We start from the raw sequence: 16,502 nt of genomic DNA on the forward strand, positions 1-16,502 counted from the left end.
ATTTCCTAGGTTATTCAACCTCAATGCTCCCCACAACAGGTAAGTAGGTACGTATAAAAAAAAAACAAGATGAAATTGTATCAATTTAAATTTACTTAATTAAAGGTGTGAATAACCACGTCAAATTCTTCTGCCATAGAGGTATGAAAAGGTTAATAAAATTCAGAATGCAGAAATAAGCAAAGTTTAATGACTCTTAAGAAATGCAGAAGAACCACTGGAGTTTTTATGAACAATAAAGTTATTCTTCGCGTTGTGGAAATATTCGGCTCCAAAATGTGTTACAGCATATATGATTTGTGCTAAAATATCTTTTACTTTTTTTAATCAGAGTAGAATTAAAAAAAAAAAAAAAAACTATATCTGGACAAGGTCTTTGCCAAAGGGTTCAGAACAAGGAACCAGGGAGAATCCAAATAAAAAAAAAAAGAAGAGGAAATTGTTATTTTGTGAACTTATCATGAAAGTATGATGCATAGAATAATCACTGCACAGTATATGAATGCCAGAGGATAAACTCGCGAATATTTATTGAAATATGCACGTCTCTATTATTTGGAGGGACAAATACTTGCTTGTAAAATAATAAACAAAATATTTTGTAAGCATTTTGTAACTCATCAAATGTAATCAAAAACGTCATAAAAAGGTAAAAATTAAAACAAGTTCATGACAGACTAAGTTATTCGTGTGGAAAAAAAATGCTTCGCCTCTTTTTTTTCAAGGACAAGAAAAAATCCGACAAAATATTAATGTTTCTTTTGAAACAAAATCAAGGTAAAAGAAGGTTCTAAATAGTTTCAGTATTTTTCTTATAAAACCCGAGTTTCATATAACTAATCAATCACGTTGCAATGAAGTAGGATTGGATATGAAATTGATTATGACATGTCATACGCGCGCCTTACGTACTTATTCTGTACGCTGTATAAATATTGGCTTTACTTTCGCTACACTTCGCATACATTTACTAAGGTAGGATCATAGCATCACCCAGGATCTACCTCCTAAAGGTAACAGCTTACTCCTATCAAGGTTTAGCCTATAACTTTATTCAACCATTTGTATTATAAAATAATATAAATCTTTTACATCAATAAACTAAGTCATTTTAATAAAATGTATTCATTTTCAATTGCCATTTCATTTATTTATTTATTTAAGTTATTGCTTTTGATTTTTCCCCCGCTTTTTCTTTGATTGTTGCACTGTTGCAGAATAGAATTAAGTAAAGAAAGAAAAGTTTTTATGAATTTTTATACATTTTTCCGTGCAAGTTCAAGATTTTAAGTTAAAACTGGTGGTAGGGGGTTTCAAAAATAACGCTTCTGCAATACAATATTTCATCAGATGCAACAGTCAATTTTAATATGTTTTTTTTTATATCAATAGCGTTGAGAAATTTACTGAATTTGCTGAGTTATAAGGCACTTCGTAAACCAGATATTAACGGTCGCCAGGGTCATTATACTGTGACCTTGAGATATTGACAAGCTTTTCACGTAAAGAAAGTAGTACAGTGCACAAACCTTTCAATATTTTTTTTTATTTCTTAAACGATTATTGCTGCACAATAATTTAAATAACTGATTTGTGGAGTTCGAAAATAAATCAGATGGTGGTCTGAACATTAATTAGAAAATCCTCATCAACCTCTAATATTCTACAAAAGTATTGTTATAGGTCATGTGAATATCATTTTTGAATTTACTGATGCAAAAATTAAAACATGGAATCTGAATTTTTTTTAACATCCACCCTGTTAAATTAAAAGTAAAGAACATGACATATAATTAAACCATTGATCAATTCCAGTTTCTGTTGATCTAAATTATTTTTAGTAGATCTCATAATTACGTGTTAGACACATTTCACTAAATTTAAACAAAGGTTAAAAAACTGGATAATACTGAGGTGGTAATAAAGCAATTCATCCCGTTTTCAGCAATTTTGAGTGAAAAAAATGGTTCACTTCCATTTATTCTTTCGTCAGATTTGCATATCTTTGAGAAAGTTGTTAAAATTTGAAGAAAAAATTGTATTTAACTTCTCAGATATTAGAAATATGTAATAACTATTTCTTAAAGATAATATCATGATTTATTTTTGAAGCGGTTGTTTCCTTCAGCATACAATTTTAATTTTATGATGAAAATGGTGACAGTTTAACTCGTTGGATTATTATTTACACACCGAATTGTCGACAGATTTTCCCGTTATTCCCCGATCATGACAAGGAGCACACGGCGGGTGTGACCGGTCGGCAGGGGATGCTCACTCCTCCATGGCACCTGATCCCACCTCTGATGTTTTAGAGGTCCGTGTTTGCTCTGCTCCAAAATTTGTATTGTTTAATGGACTTTGAGCTTGAATACTGTTCGTTATCTAGATATATTTTACTCAAACAGAAATCATTCTTAGTTTCTTACAAACATTTAACCTTGAAGATTCTAAAAATAAAAATAAAATGACATGCAAAAAGTAATGAAAGATCAAAAAAATTATATATAATTTGTGGAAGCATTTGGATTCTGTTAACTCCAAATTTAGTGTATACACGTCATGATGTCTTAATCGCTTGCGTCAATTTCGGTCGGGTATGACCTAGGGCTTGAACATGGGTAGTGACTTTTTCGTAACAGGTCATGCGACCTTAAAAACCGAGGTTTAGGTGTTGGCACCATATAAAATAACTTCCCTGAAGTAGCACCAATCACTTCACCTATAGCTGGCGAAGTCGGCACATTGTGGAAAAAAATCTCAAGGATATTAGGCTATATATGTACATGTACTATAAAACCTACAAATTATTACAAGTACGTTGTTTATCACACATTCGCAGTGATATCTGTCGGTAAATTTACCTAATATTAGAAAAAAAAACCACCTGCATATGACACTTCACGTTCAGCTGGTGACGTCTTAATGTGAGTAAAAACAATATATCATTGGAATATAAGGCTATATATACTACAAATCCTCAAAAGTATTATATGTCATTTTGTCTATCACACGTGAAGTGACATCTTCAAATATTAAACCACCTAATTACTGAATGCACACCTTGCATCTTCTCACGTCATCTTAGCTCGCGACGTCTTACATATGTAATATGAGTAAAAAAATCTCATTTGGATGTTAGGCAAGCTATTACACTTTCGACGGTGAAATAATGCAATTTCTCCATCAAATGAAATTAACATTTCAAACACGCACTTTTTTCACACTGTGAAAATAACAACCGGAATATGGTCAAAGGTAAAACCAACAAAATTGAACAGAATCAATGTTTCATAGTTAGATAAGAAATTTATTTCACTCTTGAGCTAGGATTTTTAAATTGCACTCGTGTTTTGATCGCTTTCGTGAAAATGTTTTTCTTTTTTTTTAAATCAACTTTTCATATTCAAATATCCTCTATACTGACTACAAATCTTCAAAAGTATTACATGTCATTCTGCAAATGCTAGAGCCAGGTAATTAGTTACTGAAGCACATCAACAAAATGAGCAACAGTAATCAAACAGTAGCGAAATTATATACAGTTACAGAGAACATAGCATTAAAATCAAAGATCCTAAAAAAAAAAAAAATGAAGAAATTCATAAAGCAGGTCAAGGACATGGTAAGCGATATTACTGTATACATAAAAATCAAACAGGGAAAAGTTGTTTCAATTTGTTCAAAGAATACATGAATTATTTTTTTTCTTTTCAGTAAAACTATGGATTAATGAAAACCGTTTTATTTCTTTCCAGAAACACCCCTGTATAATGTCCACTTTCCAACTGGTTTTACTCGGCCTTTTGATAGCTGTTATTTTCTGTGACAAAAGACAGGGTGTGTTTGCACCGTGCCAGGGGTGGGGCGCAGGGTGCACCAGTTACCATAGTTACAGACCGATTCCACAGCCCCCTACCCGAAAAATCACTAGAAATGTTCACAAGACTCCAAGTTACATGTTTACGTCAGGTGGGTATTTTGAGAATGTAAGCTAATTTTATACCAATCAGCTTTAGTAACTGCTTAATGGAATCAACCGAAAGCGTATTTTTTAATTAGACATATAAGATTTAGTGACATTCATAGTAAAGCTGTAACATTTGCCTTACTCGTGCACTCGTATTTCAGTTACTACGATGCGTTATGATTTACCTTCCTCGCATACTAATATTTTAAATTACTACTGCCTATATGCAATTAAATTTCATAAAATGTACACCTGCAACACTGCATATGTTTCGACCGTTACAATGAAACGTCTAATGGTTTCCTACAAATTTGTGATTTAAAATTCGCTCATTTATCGCATCTCGTAAGCAATGGCAAAGTCCTTATTTGCTTCCTAACTAGATAGAGATGTATGGCTCGCTTGGGGATAACCAGGATAAGTTGCATATTTAGTTCAACTCCGAGGACATAGGGATGGTAATGAACAAAGAACGTAATATCTTAACATCCATACATGGCGGAAAACGTAATTTCCCTCAATGTTTTTCCACCAAAATGACCATCTTACAAAAAACATTCAAGATATCATTCACAGAGAGAGGGAGGGGGTATGAAATAACTCTGATTCGGGGGACGCTTAAAACATTTGAGAATTGGGGTATTAGGAAGAGCACGATTTCCTATTTTCCTTTTTTCGCATTAGGAGTGTTATAGTTGAGCAGAGTAAATACGAGATAAATCATAATGAAATTTAACTTCCTGCCAAAGACAAGGGTCGGTGAGCTATTACGAAACGTTCAATGGGCTCACTTGACTATTACGCGCCAACCCTAATGACGGCCTGGAGCAGACGACACTTCTTGATAAATGTAAACTTTCAAAATTCTTGAGAAAATTGGAGAATAGTTTCACAGAGTCGTGTGAATTATCAATGGAGAATTAATGGGTAGTCATCAATCAAAATTCTGCAGGTTTTTTTCCTACGAAATATGAATGTTTAAAAACATTGCCGACATAGCTCTACGGGCAAAAAACGTACATTTCAGCTATTTACAGGATCAGAAAGAGGAGTGTAAATAATAGCCTCCGACTCTCTTTGGTCCTTTACAACCAAAAGTCATCTAAAAGTGATTAGTCTTACGAGAATTTCCCCCCATTTCAATATGATTATCATTATTGTACGTCTCTCTGCTAATTAGTAATATTTAGGGTAGGGATAAAATGATTTTCAATTCATAGCTTCATCGGGTCGTTTGTCTCTTTTGACACGCGCAGAAAGAGCTATGGCTTGAAACATTAATTACACAGAAAATCAAAGATATCAATTAGCGAATTCTTCAGTGTTATAGATTTAACTTTCTTTGGCATGAATGACTTTTGTTTCCCACACAGTATGGGGTCTGGGGCATCAAAAGTTCATCTTATTTAAAATGAAAGATCTCTTAGAAAGCAAAAAATAAAATAAAATAAAATAATGTACCTTATTCTTAAAACATTTTAAAAACTTTCTTCAAGTAAATTATATGGGTATGTCACTATCTTAAAAAAAAATTTTAGGAATATAAAATTTGCAGCAAGTAATTGCATTTTAGTTTATGGTTAGTAAAATATCTGGTTTCTATAAAATCTGTCAAATCAAAACTGACCAAATTTAAAAGATGCTATAATTGAAAGCAAAAAAAAAAAAAAAGGGGGAGGGGGGCAATCGACAAACAGATGTCCAGTTTAAGGGTTTATATCTCATTGTTCCAGTTGAAATATGCCTTATCCAACAAGCTGAAATTGTTCAATACATATTCTGAGGGCTTGTTAAGCGAATATACTTTTAACAAGTTGGATAAAGCAAATAAAAAATCACACAATTGTAGATGTTATATTTATAATCTCATATGGATTTATTAATTATATTCATACAGTAGATCACATGGTTAATCTTAATGGTCTATCACTGTTTTGATTTCAGAAAATGTAACTATTATTAGTAACTATTATTACTCTCATTAGTAACTACAGTTGGGGGGATGCAATACATGTAATAACATGTATCTCATTGGTACCCAAAGATGCACAAATTTAGTAACCTAAATTTGTATCTACAGATACAAATCTAGACTACAGACAAACAGACTGACTGACATACACAGAGATGTTTTCCTGCACACCTTTGTTCACGGAAACAGTGATATGTGTAGTAATGTTTGCATACAGAATGCTGTCAAGAGCCAAGCCTTTCTAGAAATATAAATTTTAGTCTGCTTGCTCTGAAAACAATCAAAATTCATTTATGTGATTGTAGTTTCCCAAATTCTTTTTAAAAGTTATGCTATAGTACATATAATTTATACTGAAAACAGTAACTTTCAGATATTCACTTAATAAGAAGAAATGTTTTGTAATTTATTTTGTATATTCTAAAATATTTGGGGGTGCATGGGTGGGTGGGTGTGTTAGTTTTGACTCTGATATGACAAGGAATTCGCATATCTTTTTATGCCTCATGAAAAGTGAAAGGGTAGTCTAAGGTCTATACAACACTCTGGAGATCAGGGGAAAATAAAAATGATATCGGAGATGACAAAAACTCTCATGTCAATCCATTGCTTTGATGTCAATACATGTACATGTATATATATTTGTAATTATTTCCCAAGATGGAAGGTTTCTTTTAATTTAACTGACTAACAAAAACTTAGCAGGACACTAGTTTTTGTCAAATTTAGGGTGCATTTTCACTGATTCATTCATTAAGATTCTTTTAGGACAGTCCTGCTCCAGAAATTTTGGAAAGAAGCATTCACCCAAGACAAGATACTTTGCCTGTTTTCGAAGGATTCATGCAAAAACATCATGCCATGCAAAAATTGTTCACATTGCTTTTCAGAAACAGATGCTCAACAATTATTGTAAAGCCAAAGATTAAAATTACTGAGGATAATCGTAAATAAGGGAACTTTCTAAACTAGACTCTGAGGTCTAGCACAGACTTGAATCAAAGGGATGTGCAATTTAATAAAATTCAAGAAAAAATTTAATTTAAAATTAGTATATGCAACTTTTTAATGAATAATTTTCCATCTTTTAAATAATGCAAATTACTAGTAATCTTCCTCTCAAACTAGAAATACTACAATGTTACATCTTTTGAAATAAAATCATCAATATTTTTAAGGAAAGTCACTTTGTAACATATTCTTTTATTCTTATTATGTCATATTGTCACACAATATCCACATCTTCCCCATATTCTTCATAATTATCAACTAACATGTTTGTTAATTAAAGACATTAAGATTATTGCACCTGTGGTGTCTTTTGCGTAATTTTAAATTTGTGGGGGATGATCTGCATGTTTGCAAAACAATAAGATTTCTAAAAATGGATGCAAAGAGGAAACAGAGCTAATATGTACTGCTCTACAGATATGACAATTATGATCTAAAACAATAGCATTACCACACATAAGCTTATACTTGTTTTTTCTTCATACCTAAATTTGTACTCATCAAACTTTCATTACCACAACACTATCATTATTCTCTAGGTTCATCATGGAAGCCAATTGGAAAACGAAGAGATGACACAAAGAAAAGAACATCATGGTTCACAGACATTCCATACCTTAGAAACCCCTTCCTTTCATACCCCCGACTCAAGAGTGGATCAGGTATCATCCTTTTATATTATACTTTCATGTAAATTAGTTGAATCTGATTCATCGAGAAACATTTGTTGAAAAATACTATTACCCGCTGAATGATGAAGCCACACCCTCCAGTGTAGCAACAGTCAACACTGCTTGACAACAGGTGATATTCCAAAAAATAGTGACTGCGCAGAATTTATGCTCGCACGGTTCACTCTTATATGTATTTGTATAAAACATTCAGTATAATATAATAAATATTGCATGTAGTTGAGTGTAACATTGAAAATTTTCACCCCTCGGCTGTGCCTCGGTTGACAATGGTTTTCTTGGGGTGAAAATTTTCAATGTTACACTCAACTACATGCAGTACTTATATAAAGACACATTCAAATGAAGAATAATTTAACTGCAGTCATATCTATATATGCAATATTATATAGCTGGTACTTCTAGTACTAGTACATGTTATAACAATTCCAAGCTCTGAGGAAATTGATTAAATAATATTGTTCATGGAGTAGCAATGTTTGTGGATTTTAAGGGTCACCCGTACTCCTAAATTTACATCCCCACAAATGTAAAAAATTATCAATGTATTCGTTAATTGAATCTTTTGTATATATTAGTTTCCATGCAGTTACTTCTCCACCAACCGATAACATTTTGGTTGGCCAAGAACATTGAACACCCCCCCCCTTCCTAATTAAAATGATTCTACAGTATATATATAGAGAGAGATAGAGAGAATTTTTTTTTATACATCAAATACTGCGCAATAAAATTAATACCAAGACAATAATTGGACTTCAATGATTCTTCTTGTAAGTTATTAACATGAAGATGGCTGCATTGCTTTGGTTAAAAATAATGTCTACCATTCTTTTACACAGGTAGTCGTATTAACTCTCTACACCGTGTGGTGTCATCACAGAGACAACGACAGCCAGATTTGGTGGAGGTTTAATGAAATCTGTGATCCCTTTCTTTGGAAGGAACAACTCTTTCGAGGGAGAACAACGAATTTCGAGAATTGTTCAATTCAAATGCAATAAAACTGCTCATACAACTTGTCATCTTTATTTTATCCAAGCTACTGTTTATTTTAAGAGGAAAAAAACAGAGAAGAGGTTTACAAATGTGAAGAATTTCAAATATAAACCAAAAGATGAAAAGAAATAACGATCATTGATTTTAGTGTTATTTTCTGCCTTCTGTCACCAAGAAAAGCTTCATCAGCCCAGCTTTTTCCAAATTACATCCTAAATATGGTTAATATAATAACGGTGTAGGAGAAGTTCGTTATGAATTGACATAATTCCCTAAGCTTCCTTGTATGCACATCACTTAATCATTTCTTAAAAATCAAAGGTCAAGGCATGGTCAAAGCTAAATTTAGAATTGTTTTTAATATGAAAATGAACTAGAATTGTCCAGAATGGACAAATACCCCATGCTGGGGTTTTCAGAAAAGTACCAAATCACTAAAAGTATTTTGTGGATCTAAAGGTGTTTAAAATTTGTTGACACTGAAAGTAAAAATTAATTGAATTTTAATTAAAATTTATTGAATGATCAACTCAGCCAGTAATGCTTAATAAAGCATCATATTAACATTCCAGATTTATTTTGCTTATAAGTGTGTGGAAAATGACGGCATTGACTTGGGCCAACATAAATAACACAAATGGGGGGTCGAAAGGTTAAAGTATGCATTTTATTTTGATGTCACAAACGTTGAGCACTGTGCAAGTGCAACGTCATAAGCGAAAATTAAAATTCACGCTCACATTGAATAGAAGCTGTTGCAACGCAATGGCTCTTCCATTAATTAGAACTTACCTGAAGGATTATACAGGGATTTTGAAATCTAAAACATTTGCAGTCAAGATAAGGATATAAAAATGTAAAGATAAGCATTGAATCATTATTTTTTTGAAAGATATACATGTAGTCTCATACCTGGAACGGTGTGTGCAAACAAATTTTCATAATGTGCTAACGTGCGTTACTCAGTTTGTTTGCACACACCGTTGAAGTTATGAGACTATATCTTTCATAAAAAAATAATGATTAAATATTTACATTCCACGTGTATTTTGCTTATTAAGTGTGAGGAGAGCTACAGCATTCAGAACACCACAACACAGGCAGGGGGTCAAAAGGTTAAAGTATGCATTTTATTTTGACCTCACAAATGTTGAATGCCATGGAAGAGCAATGTCATAGGCGAAAATCAAAATATTGGTTTTTTTTATTAGATTGTAAAACTGAGTGCATTGCAATTACCATATTAGTAAGACATGGCACTAAATTAATTTTGAAAATAAAAAGGCTGGCCATCCATTTCATTGTATTTTAATTTGACAAATGCTATAAATTGCAAGTAAGAGGGAGTCAGTTCTTCTGCCCAATTCCCAAAAGATATAATAGATAACACCTGCTTGATCAGAGATGCTCTAACAGAAATGATAAGGATAGCTACCCTTCCTAAATTGAATTCATAAATTAATCTTTAAGTGGATGCATGACCACTCATTACTCCTAAGGGATGAATGGATTTAAACTATCTGCTGTGTGATGCACTTTAAGTCTGCATTTTGTGGTACAATATAATTGCATATTTATGTCTTTACTGTTAAAAACAAAAATTTTTTAAAATTTGTTATAAGGTTGTTTAAATGAAAAATCTGTGTTATATTGATGTAAATGTTTTCTAAAAAGATTAATGCATAACTCTTATGTTTGTACGGAATATCCACCTTAAATCTTTTTTTAAACTTGGCGATTTTTTAAGTGTTAATGACACTGGTTTTAAGCTGTATGTCTCAAATCTAAATGAACCCAAAATAACTGAGTCTATAAAAAAAAAAAAAAAAAAGACCTGTAAAATGAAGAAATATTACCCAATCATGATGAAAATACCAGGTGCACATCTTCATATGGTGAATAATGAGTGTTCAAATTTTTTCTGACAAATCTATGCAGTAGTCTCGAAGAAAATGTCCTGACAAATTCATGTCTACAGACAGACGCACAGACACACTGATTCCAATATTTCCCCCTGAACTTTGTTTGCAGGGATAACAAAAAAAATAGTGGGTAGATTGTAAAAAACAACCTAAAATGATACTTGCAGGTTTGAGGTCAATATTGATTTTAATAACTACATACATAGAGGTCATCAAAAGGTTATCCCCCCTAAAGTTCATTTGCAGGGGGTATAAAAATATTGGGTACTGTTACATGTCTTTTACAAAAGAAGAGTTGTGATACATGTATACTGTAAAAACTGTCTAATCCAACACCTGTACAATTCAATTTGTTTCATCTTCAATTTTGACTTTATTTTTTACTCCCACTATACTTTTTTTGGTCTTTGTGCAATCTAACACCTGTCTATTCTGGCACAAAATTCATGCCCCAGGGTATGTCAGATTAGACAGGTCTTTCTGTATTTTTCAATATACAGTCAAACCTTGTTATCTCAAACTCGATGGGACCAAGAAAAGACTTCGAGATATCTGAGGGTTCAAGATATCAGGGGTGAAATACTTAAGAAATATGTGGTTAGAACTTTCCAATCACTTCGACATATCCATGGTATTTGAGATATCCGTGTCCAAGATACCCAAGTTCAACTGTATAACAAACCTTGTACCACCATGGGATCTGGGGGAGATAAAGAGCTAGGTTCAATTTATGCATAAAATGACCCTGTCCATATCCTAATAAATTAACTAATATTCTCTGTCCCATTTCAAACATCAATATAATGTAGAGACTTGGTGCTTCCATTTCCTGTAACAGTTTCCTTTAAGAGTCCAGGTACTGGAATACAGGTTTTGTGAAAATGCAATGTTTTTGTATTTTGCAGAAAATAGTATTTAAGTATCTGAGCCAAAAATCAGAATTTGAGCACATGCTTCAATCCAAAAAATAAAAATGTTTTATAATCTTCAGAAACAGTTCTATTATTATGTACCTGCACATTTTGAAAAAGAGATTGTGCTGTATAAAAAAAAAAGCTTAATTTTTTTTAACAAATTTTGAATGAATTTTCAGTATATGGGTATATTGACATAATTCACAATGTCATAAGCATTGGCCAGCAAGAAAATTGGGTCATTTTCAATTGGTATGCAGTCTCCAAGGGTTCAAGTTATATTTGATGCATTGGCAACTAAAATTGAGCAGTTTTGATTTTTCAGAAATTCACAGGGCCAAAAAAGACCCTTAGTGAACCTTGCCCTTTTTCAATTGGTAGAAGGTTATATATTTCTTATTTCTTAATCATGTTAATTAACAGTTTGTCTTTTAGATGTCCATATATAAAGAAAATTTTCAATAAATGACCAACTTGGCCCCAACTAGAGCCAGAACTCAAGACCCAGGGACATGAATTTTTATAAATAAAGAAAAGGGTTTTTCATTCATCATAATAAGTTTGCCCAATATTTGTCCCTTGAAAAAAAAAATTTCAAAGATGTACTGAGTTTCTATATACATAACCAACTTGGCCCCACTTTGGGGCCTAAGAAGTGGGGCCTAAGCCATGGGCATGGGGCTACAATCTTCACATCTTTGGTAGAAGTCTAAATTTCTATTACAATCCTGTTAACAGTTTGCCTGCTAAATGTCCCTGCATGAGTTAAGAACAAGATTTTTCTAATATGTAATGCTAATTAATATATAGAAGCATAATCTCTGAGAGTATGAATTCACAATTTTGGTAAAAATTAAGGTTACAATTTACCAGCTAGAAGCTTGTAATCCCAAGATGAGAATCATATTAGAGGTATGAAGCCTCTGCATTACTTTGATTATAATTGAACAGATGCTGGCAAAATGTGGCATCATTTAAAATGCTAAAAATTCTTTAGTTTACGTGAATTTTCTTTACACACTGAAGTGTTTCTTTTTTAAATAAAAAAGCCTTAGTCAACAGCAATTTTTATAATTTGTGAATCAAATATAGTATCTTGCATTTTTACTTTTAACTGAACTTCGTGTTTAATGGAAATTTTCATTCAGCAATGGATATAATTTGATGTCAATAATGAAAAATTAAATAAAATTGAAACTTTAAAGCAAATTGTGTGTTTATTTCTGATGTAAACTGGTGAACTTTGGAGAAAACATTTTCATTGGAATTTCCAAGTAGAGAATATTTATACAATTATATGAACTTAATACACTAATAACAGATATCATTGGTTACCAAAAATTACCAGTAAGCAGATTTGACATTAACTTGATTATGTCTGAGAATATTAAATTCATCTTTGATGATATAATAAACCAAATATTTGCTGAATAATGTTTTCTCTGTATTCTCTTAAAATTTATTTCTGTCAGAATGAAATAAAGAAATGCCTTTTTAAAGACTTTTCCCCCCAAAGCAGTATATTTTTAGTTCTGCAGTCTTTATCCCTGGGCTAATTCAGAGACTTCAGTAGAACTACTGAAATATTTTATTTTAGTCTTAAAGATTGAAAAGGTTATGAATTTAACTCTTTCAGAACAAGCTGGTAGTAAAAATTTGTAGTAAAGTGCCACCTAACATTTGAAATGAATCCTCAACTTGCAACCTAAATACATTTCAAAGGATCTTTTCATGTCTAATTTATAAATGCTGCTTAAGAAATGACATTTTGGGACAATTTCATTGGTAATTAAAATTTCATTGATAAATGAAATCAAACACTTATATAATATATTATCTAGTTTACATAATTTTTTTGTAAGTGACAATTCAGTGTTTACTGAATCCATGAAAATTCAAACCATCAAATATTTCACAGACCTTTCAATAAATTTAAGTTAAGCTAAATAATCCTTTTGTTTTTTCATTGTACGTCAATGATAGGAACAAACAACATCTTAGTAAAGTGCTTTTAGATACATGTACCTCCAAGTGCAATGCCACAACAGAGTTCGTGAAAGAGTGTAAAAACTACCAGACATTATGTCCTGTAGATCATCAAACTACCAAATAAAAAAAAATTACCAGACAGAAGGAAAAAAATGAAATTTTGTTTTCAACTACATTTATTTTTTTCTCCAAGGAAGGTCTTGCTGGTCCTAAGCTCAGGTCAAGGAGGGTAAGAGGTTGTACTACCAACTGCATCCCATAAAGAGTCCTAGCTAGCACTACAGAAACAATATAAATTAATACCACAACAAGTACAAGATCTGGACCTGGAAGATGGCTCTCAAGTGGAGCTCATGACGTGCGGGTGAAAGCCATCAGGAAGCCAGTTTACCAACTACTTTTCTGTTGATTAAGGCTATATAACACGAGGTTATGGACGTGGAATATCTGAGCCCTCTACAAAGATGGAGCGACTTTATGCTCCCCCAGGAATCAACAGGATTAAGTCAAAACATTTATTTTTAATTAGTGACTGTAATAGTTGAAAACGTAAACATGTTTGTCTTAGCCATGATCAATCCACTATTGGATAGGCCACATAATGGGAGGTAAAATGGCATGCGTAAATGATAGCACACACACAGAGTAGGCTTATGATTTCCAGAAAAAGCAAGTTGTTGATGGTATATGATAAATTAATAATTATCTTGGTAAAAATACAAAGTAACTTTAATCAGATTGTTTTTGTTTGCATAAAAGTTAACAACAACGCAGATATATTCTCTATTTTTAATTATTTGACAATACCTAACAGGCATCTTGTCAGATCAGTTTCTAAGTTTTCACAAACAATTTGAAAATTTTTGCCAACTTAATCATGCAGTCTAAAGTACAAATGAAGAATAAAAAGCTTGAACAACATAAGCTTACTCTTCTAAAAACTTTGTTTTTTTCATATAAATATTACTTTTTTCATGTGTAAAATTTTTGTTGGATCATAAATTTTAAGATCATCTACCTTCATTGAATCAAGTTAAGCATAGTAAACGAAAACTGACATTTATGAAAATTATTTACTCCTATATTGTGTATTGAGGAATGGGGGGGGGGGGGTATATTGTTAAGAGTGACATATGGGCCAGGTGTTTAAATTCCTATTATATGTATATTTGTTGTTGTAATTGTACATAACACATGTCACTATAATAAACCATTTACTTTATTACTTACTGTGAAGCATCAGCAAAATTTGGAGCTTTATATGCCATAAAATGCAGATAGTTTACATATTTCCATAAGTAACTCACTTCTATAAATTATAACATTATTAAAAAAATAATTGGACCTACCATTCATTTCTCTCATGGCTTGTACAAAATCATTAGGATCTTTAAAGCTGACGAAGCCGTAGCCTTTTGTTTTGTTGGTTCTCTTGTCTCGCACAACTTTGGACTTTAAAAATGAGGGGTATCTACTGAAAGCACGGGCTAAAACCTCATCTGTCACTTCATTTCCTAAATCCCCACAAAATATCCTAAAGTCATCTGCAAACATAAAACAAACATTCTGGTTTAAAAATCATCATACAGATAAATACATCTATATACCCGGGTATACCCTAAGATACCCTATATTAACAATGAAATATATAGATTTCAGTAAAAATTAATCCAAAAATTTTTTTTTTCCTTTTGCTATTTATTGGCCATATCTTTTTTAAACTTCAAAACAGATACATGTATGTGATTTTGATTGTAAAATTTGTTTAAACAGGCTTAGCCTACTGTGTGATTGACTTCAGCATAATTTTTCATATACATACACGAGGGTTCTTAGGAAAGTTCGTGGACTATGCCAATCTTTATTACCGTATACTATCTTCAAGAAATCTAAAATGAGCACATTATCATATGTAAAAATATTATTTTTGTTTAAGTGTGAAGTTTCATTCCATGTGATTTTAAAGAATTCATGTTATTTAATTTTAAAATCAACATGTTTTGTACCCAGGAGCAAACTCAACAACACTGTAACGTCAAAAACATACCGACATGAGGTTCTCAAAAATACTATCCCTATACATTTCACACAGTATTGCTCAACACCAGCGCACTCATTAAAAACGCTTCTCTGTCACTTGAAATCTATTTTGCTAACAATTGTTCCAGTAGCATTATTTTGTTTGTCAATGTTATATTTTTTTCACTGCGTAAGTGTGCTTTTACAAGATCAGCATCTTAACGGAACAAACAGATCTCCAACACTTCGTGAGAATGCATAAGTGAATTTATTTAGTTGACCGGTTTCGACCAGAGACGGTCGTCATCAGAACCCTGATGACGACCATCTCTGGTCGAAACCAGTCAACTAAATAAATTCACTTATGCATTCTCACGAAGTGTTGGAGATCTGTTTGTTCCGTTAAGTTTACTACTTTTGATCCAGACCCTATTGAATACCACGTGGTATCCACTCGTGAGAATCTTCCATAATTTCAACCTTAAGGTGTTGGTTTCCAGTCTAATTTTGTTTTGTAAGATCAGCATCTGTGAAGAGACAAACTCTTAGCATGACATTACTAACTTTTCAATGTTTTTGATAAGATTTTTACAGATAACCCGTTTTCTCAGATATTACCATCATCTAAGCAGAGTAGTTTATTATTCAAATACCCCTTGTACTATGTACACACACATGCGTGGCTCGCTTTTGACACATTTCCTACTTCCTCTGGCATTTTCAGATTTTTTTCTGGAGTTTTCCAGGGTACAACACCAAATTGTATGGTTAACTGCTGCTCCGTGACGTTCTACGACGTTATCTTTTTGCACTTTTTCAATGAGGACTACCTATCTTCTAAAACTGATTTCTTTTCAACGAGTCAAAATATTAAGTCATAATTTGGAATCAGAAATGATGAAACAACTCTTAATATGAGCGTGTAGAATTTTTCCGTTTTTGTATCATTTTACAGAAGATATGACTTCAGACATTATTTAGTGTCTTGATTGTAAATTGCAAAATTTTGACCTG

At 32.2% G+C, this 16,502-nt stretch overlaps 2 protein-coding genes across 2 annotated transcripts in view; one reads left to right on the forward strand and one right to left on the reverse strand.

The window, feature by feature from the left end:
* LOC133197138 (RNA-binding protein 42-like) overlaps window positions 1–16,502 on the reverse strand; it is a 45,103-nt gene that overhangs the window by 6,703 nt on the left and 21,898 nt on the right. Inside the window, exon 8 of the mRNA XM_061333002.1 lies at window positions 14,819–15,013. Coding sequence (XP_061188986.1) covers window positions 14,819–15,013 — 195 coding nt within the window. The remainder of the gene's footprint in view (window positions 1–14,818; window positions 15,014–16,502) is intronic.
* Window positions 820–8,652, forward strand: LOC133196245 (uncharacterized). The gene is made up of 4 exons (XM_061332158.1): window positions 820–1,013; window positions 3,759–3,972; window positions 7,493–7,615; window positions 8,488–8,652. Exons 2-4 carry the CDS (start codon window positions 3,774–3,776, stop codon window positions 8,559–8,561), a joined length of 396 nt encoding a protein of 131 aa, XP_061188142.1. The 5' UTR covers window positions 820–1,013; window positions 3,759–3,773; the 3' UTR covers window positions 8,562–8,652.

Source organism: Saccostrea echinata, unplaced genomic scaffold (assembly GCF_033153115.1).
Source record: "Saccostrea echinata isolate AGI-Se365-2 ecotype Australia unplaced genomic scaffold, CSIRO_AGI_Sech_v1 ptg000030l, whole genome shotgun sequence".
Lineage (NCBI taxonomy): Eukaryota > Metazoa > Mollusca > Bivalvia > Ostreida > Ostreidae > Saccostrea > Saccostrea echinata.

What these genes read in the sequence shown, in the direction of transcription:
- LOC133196245 (XM_061332158.1), top strand. Translation starts at nt 3,774, where the DNA reads ATGTCCACTTTCCAACTGGTTTTACTCGGCCTTTTGATAGCTGTTATT. An exon ending in AAGTTACATGTTTACGTCAG is followed by an intron (nt 3,973 to 7,492) that starts GTGGGTATTTTG and finishes ATTATTCTCTAG; the next exon opens with GTTCATCATGGAAGCCAATT. An exon ending in CCGACTCAAGAGTGGATCAG is followed by an intron (nt 7,616 to 8,487) that starts GTATCATCCTTT and finishes TCTTTTACACAG; the next exon opens with GTAGTCGTATTAACTCTCTA.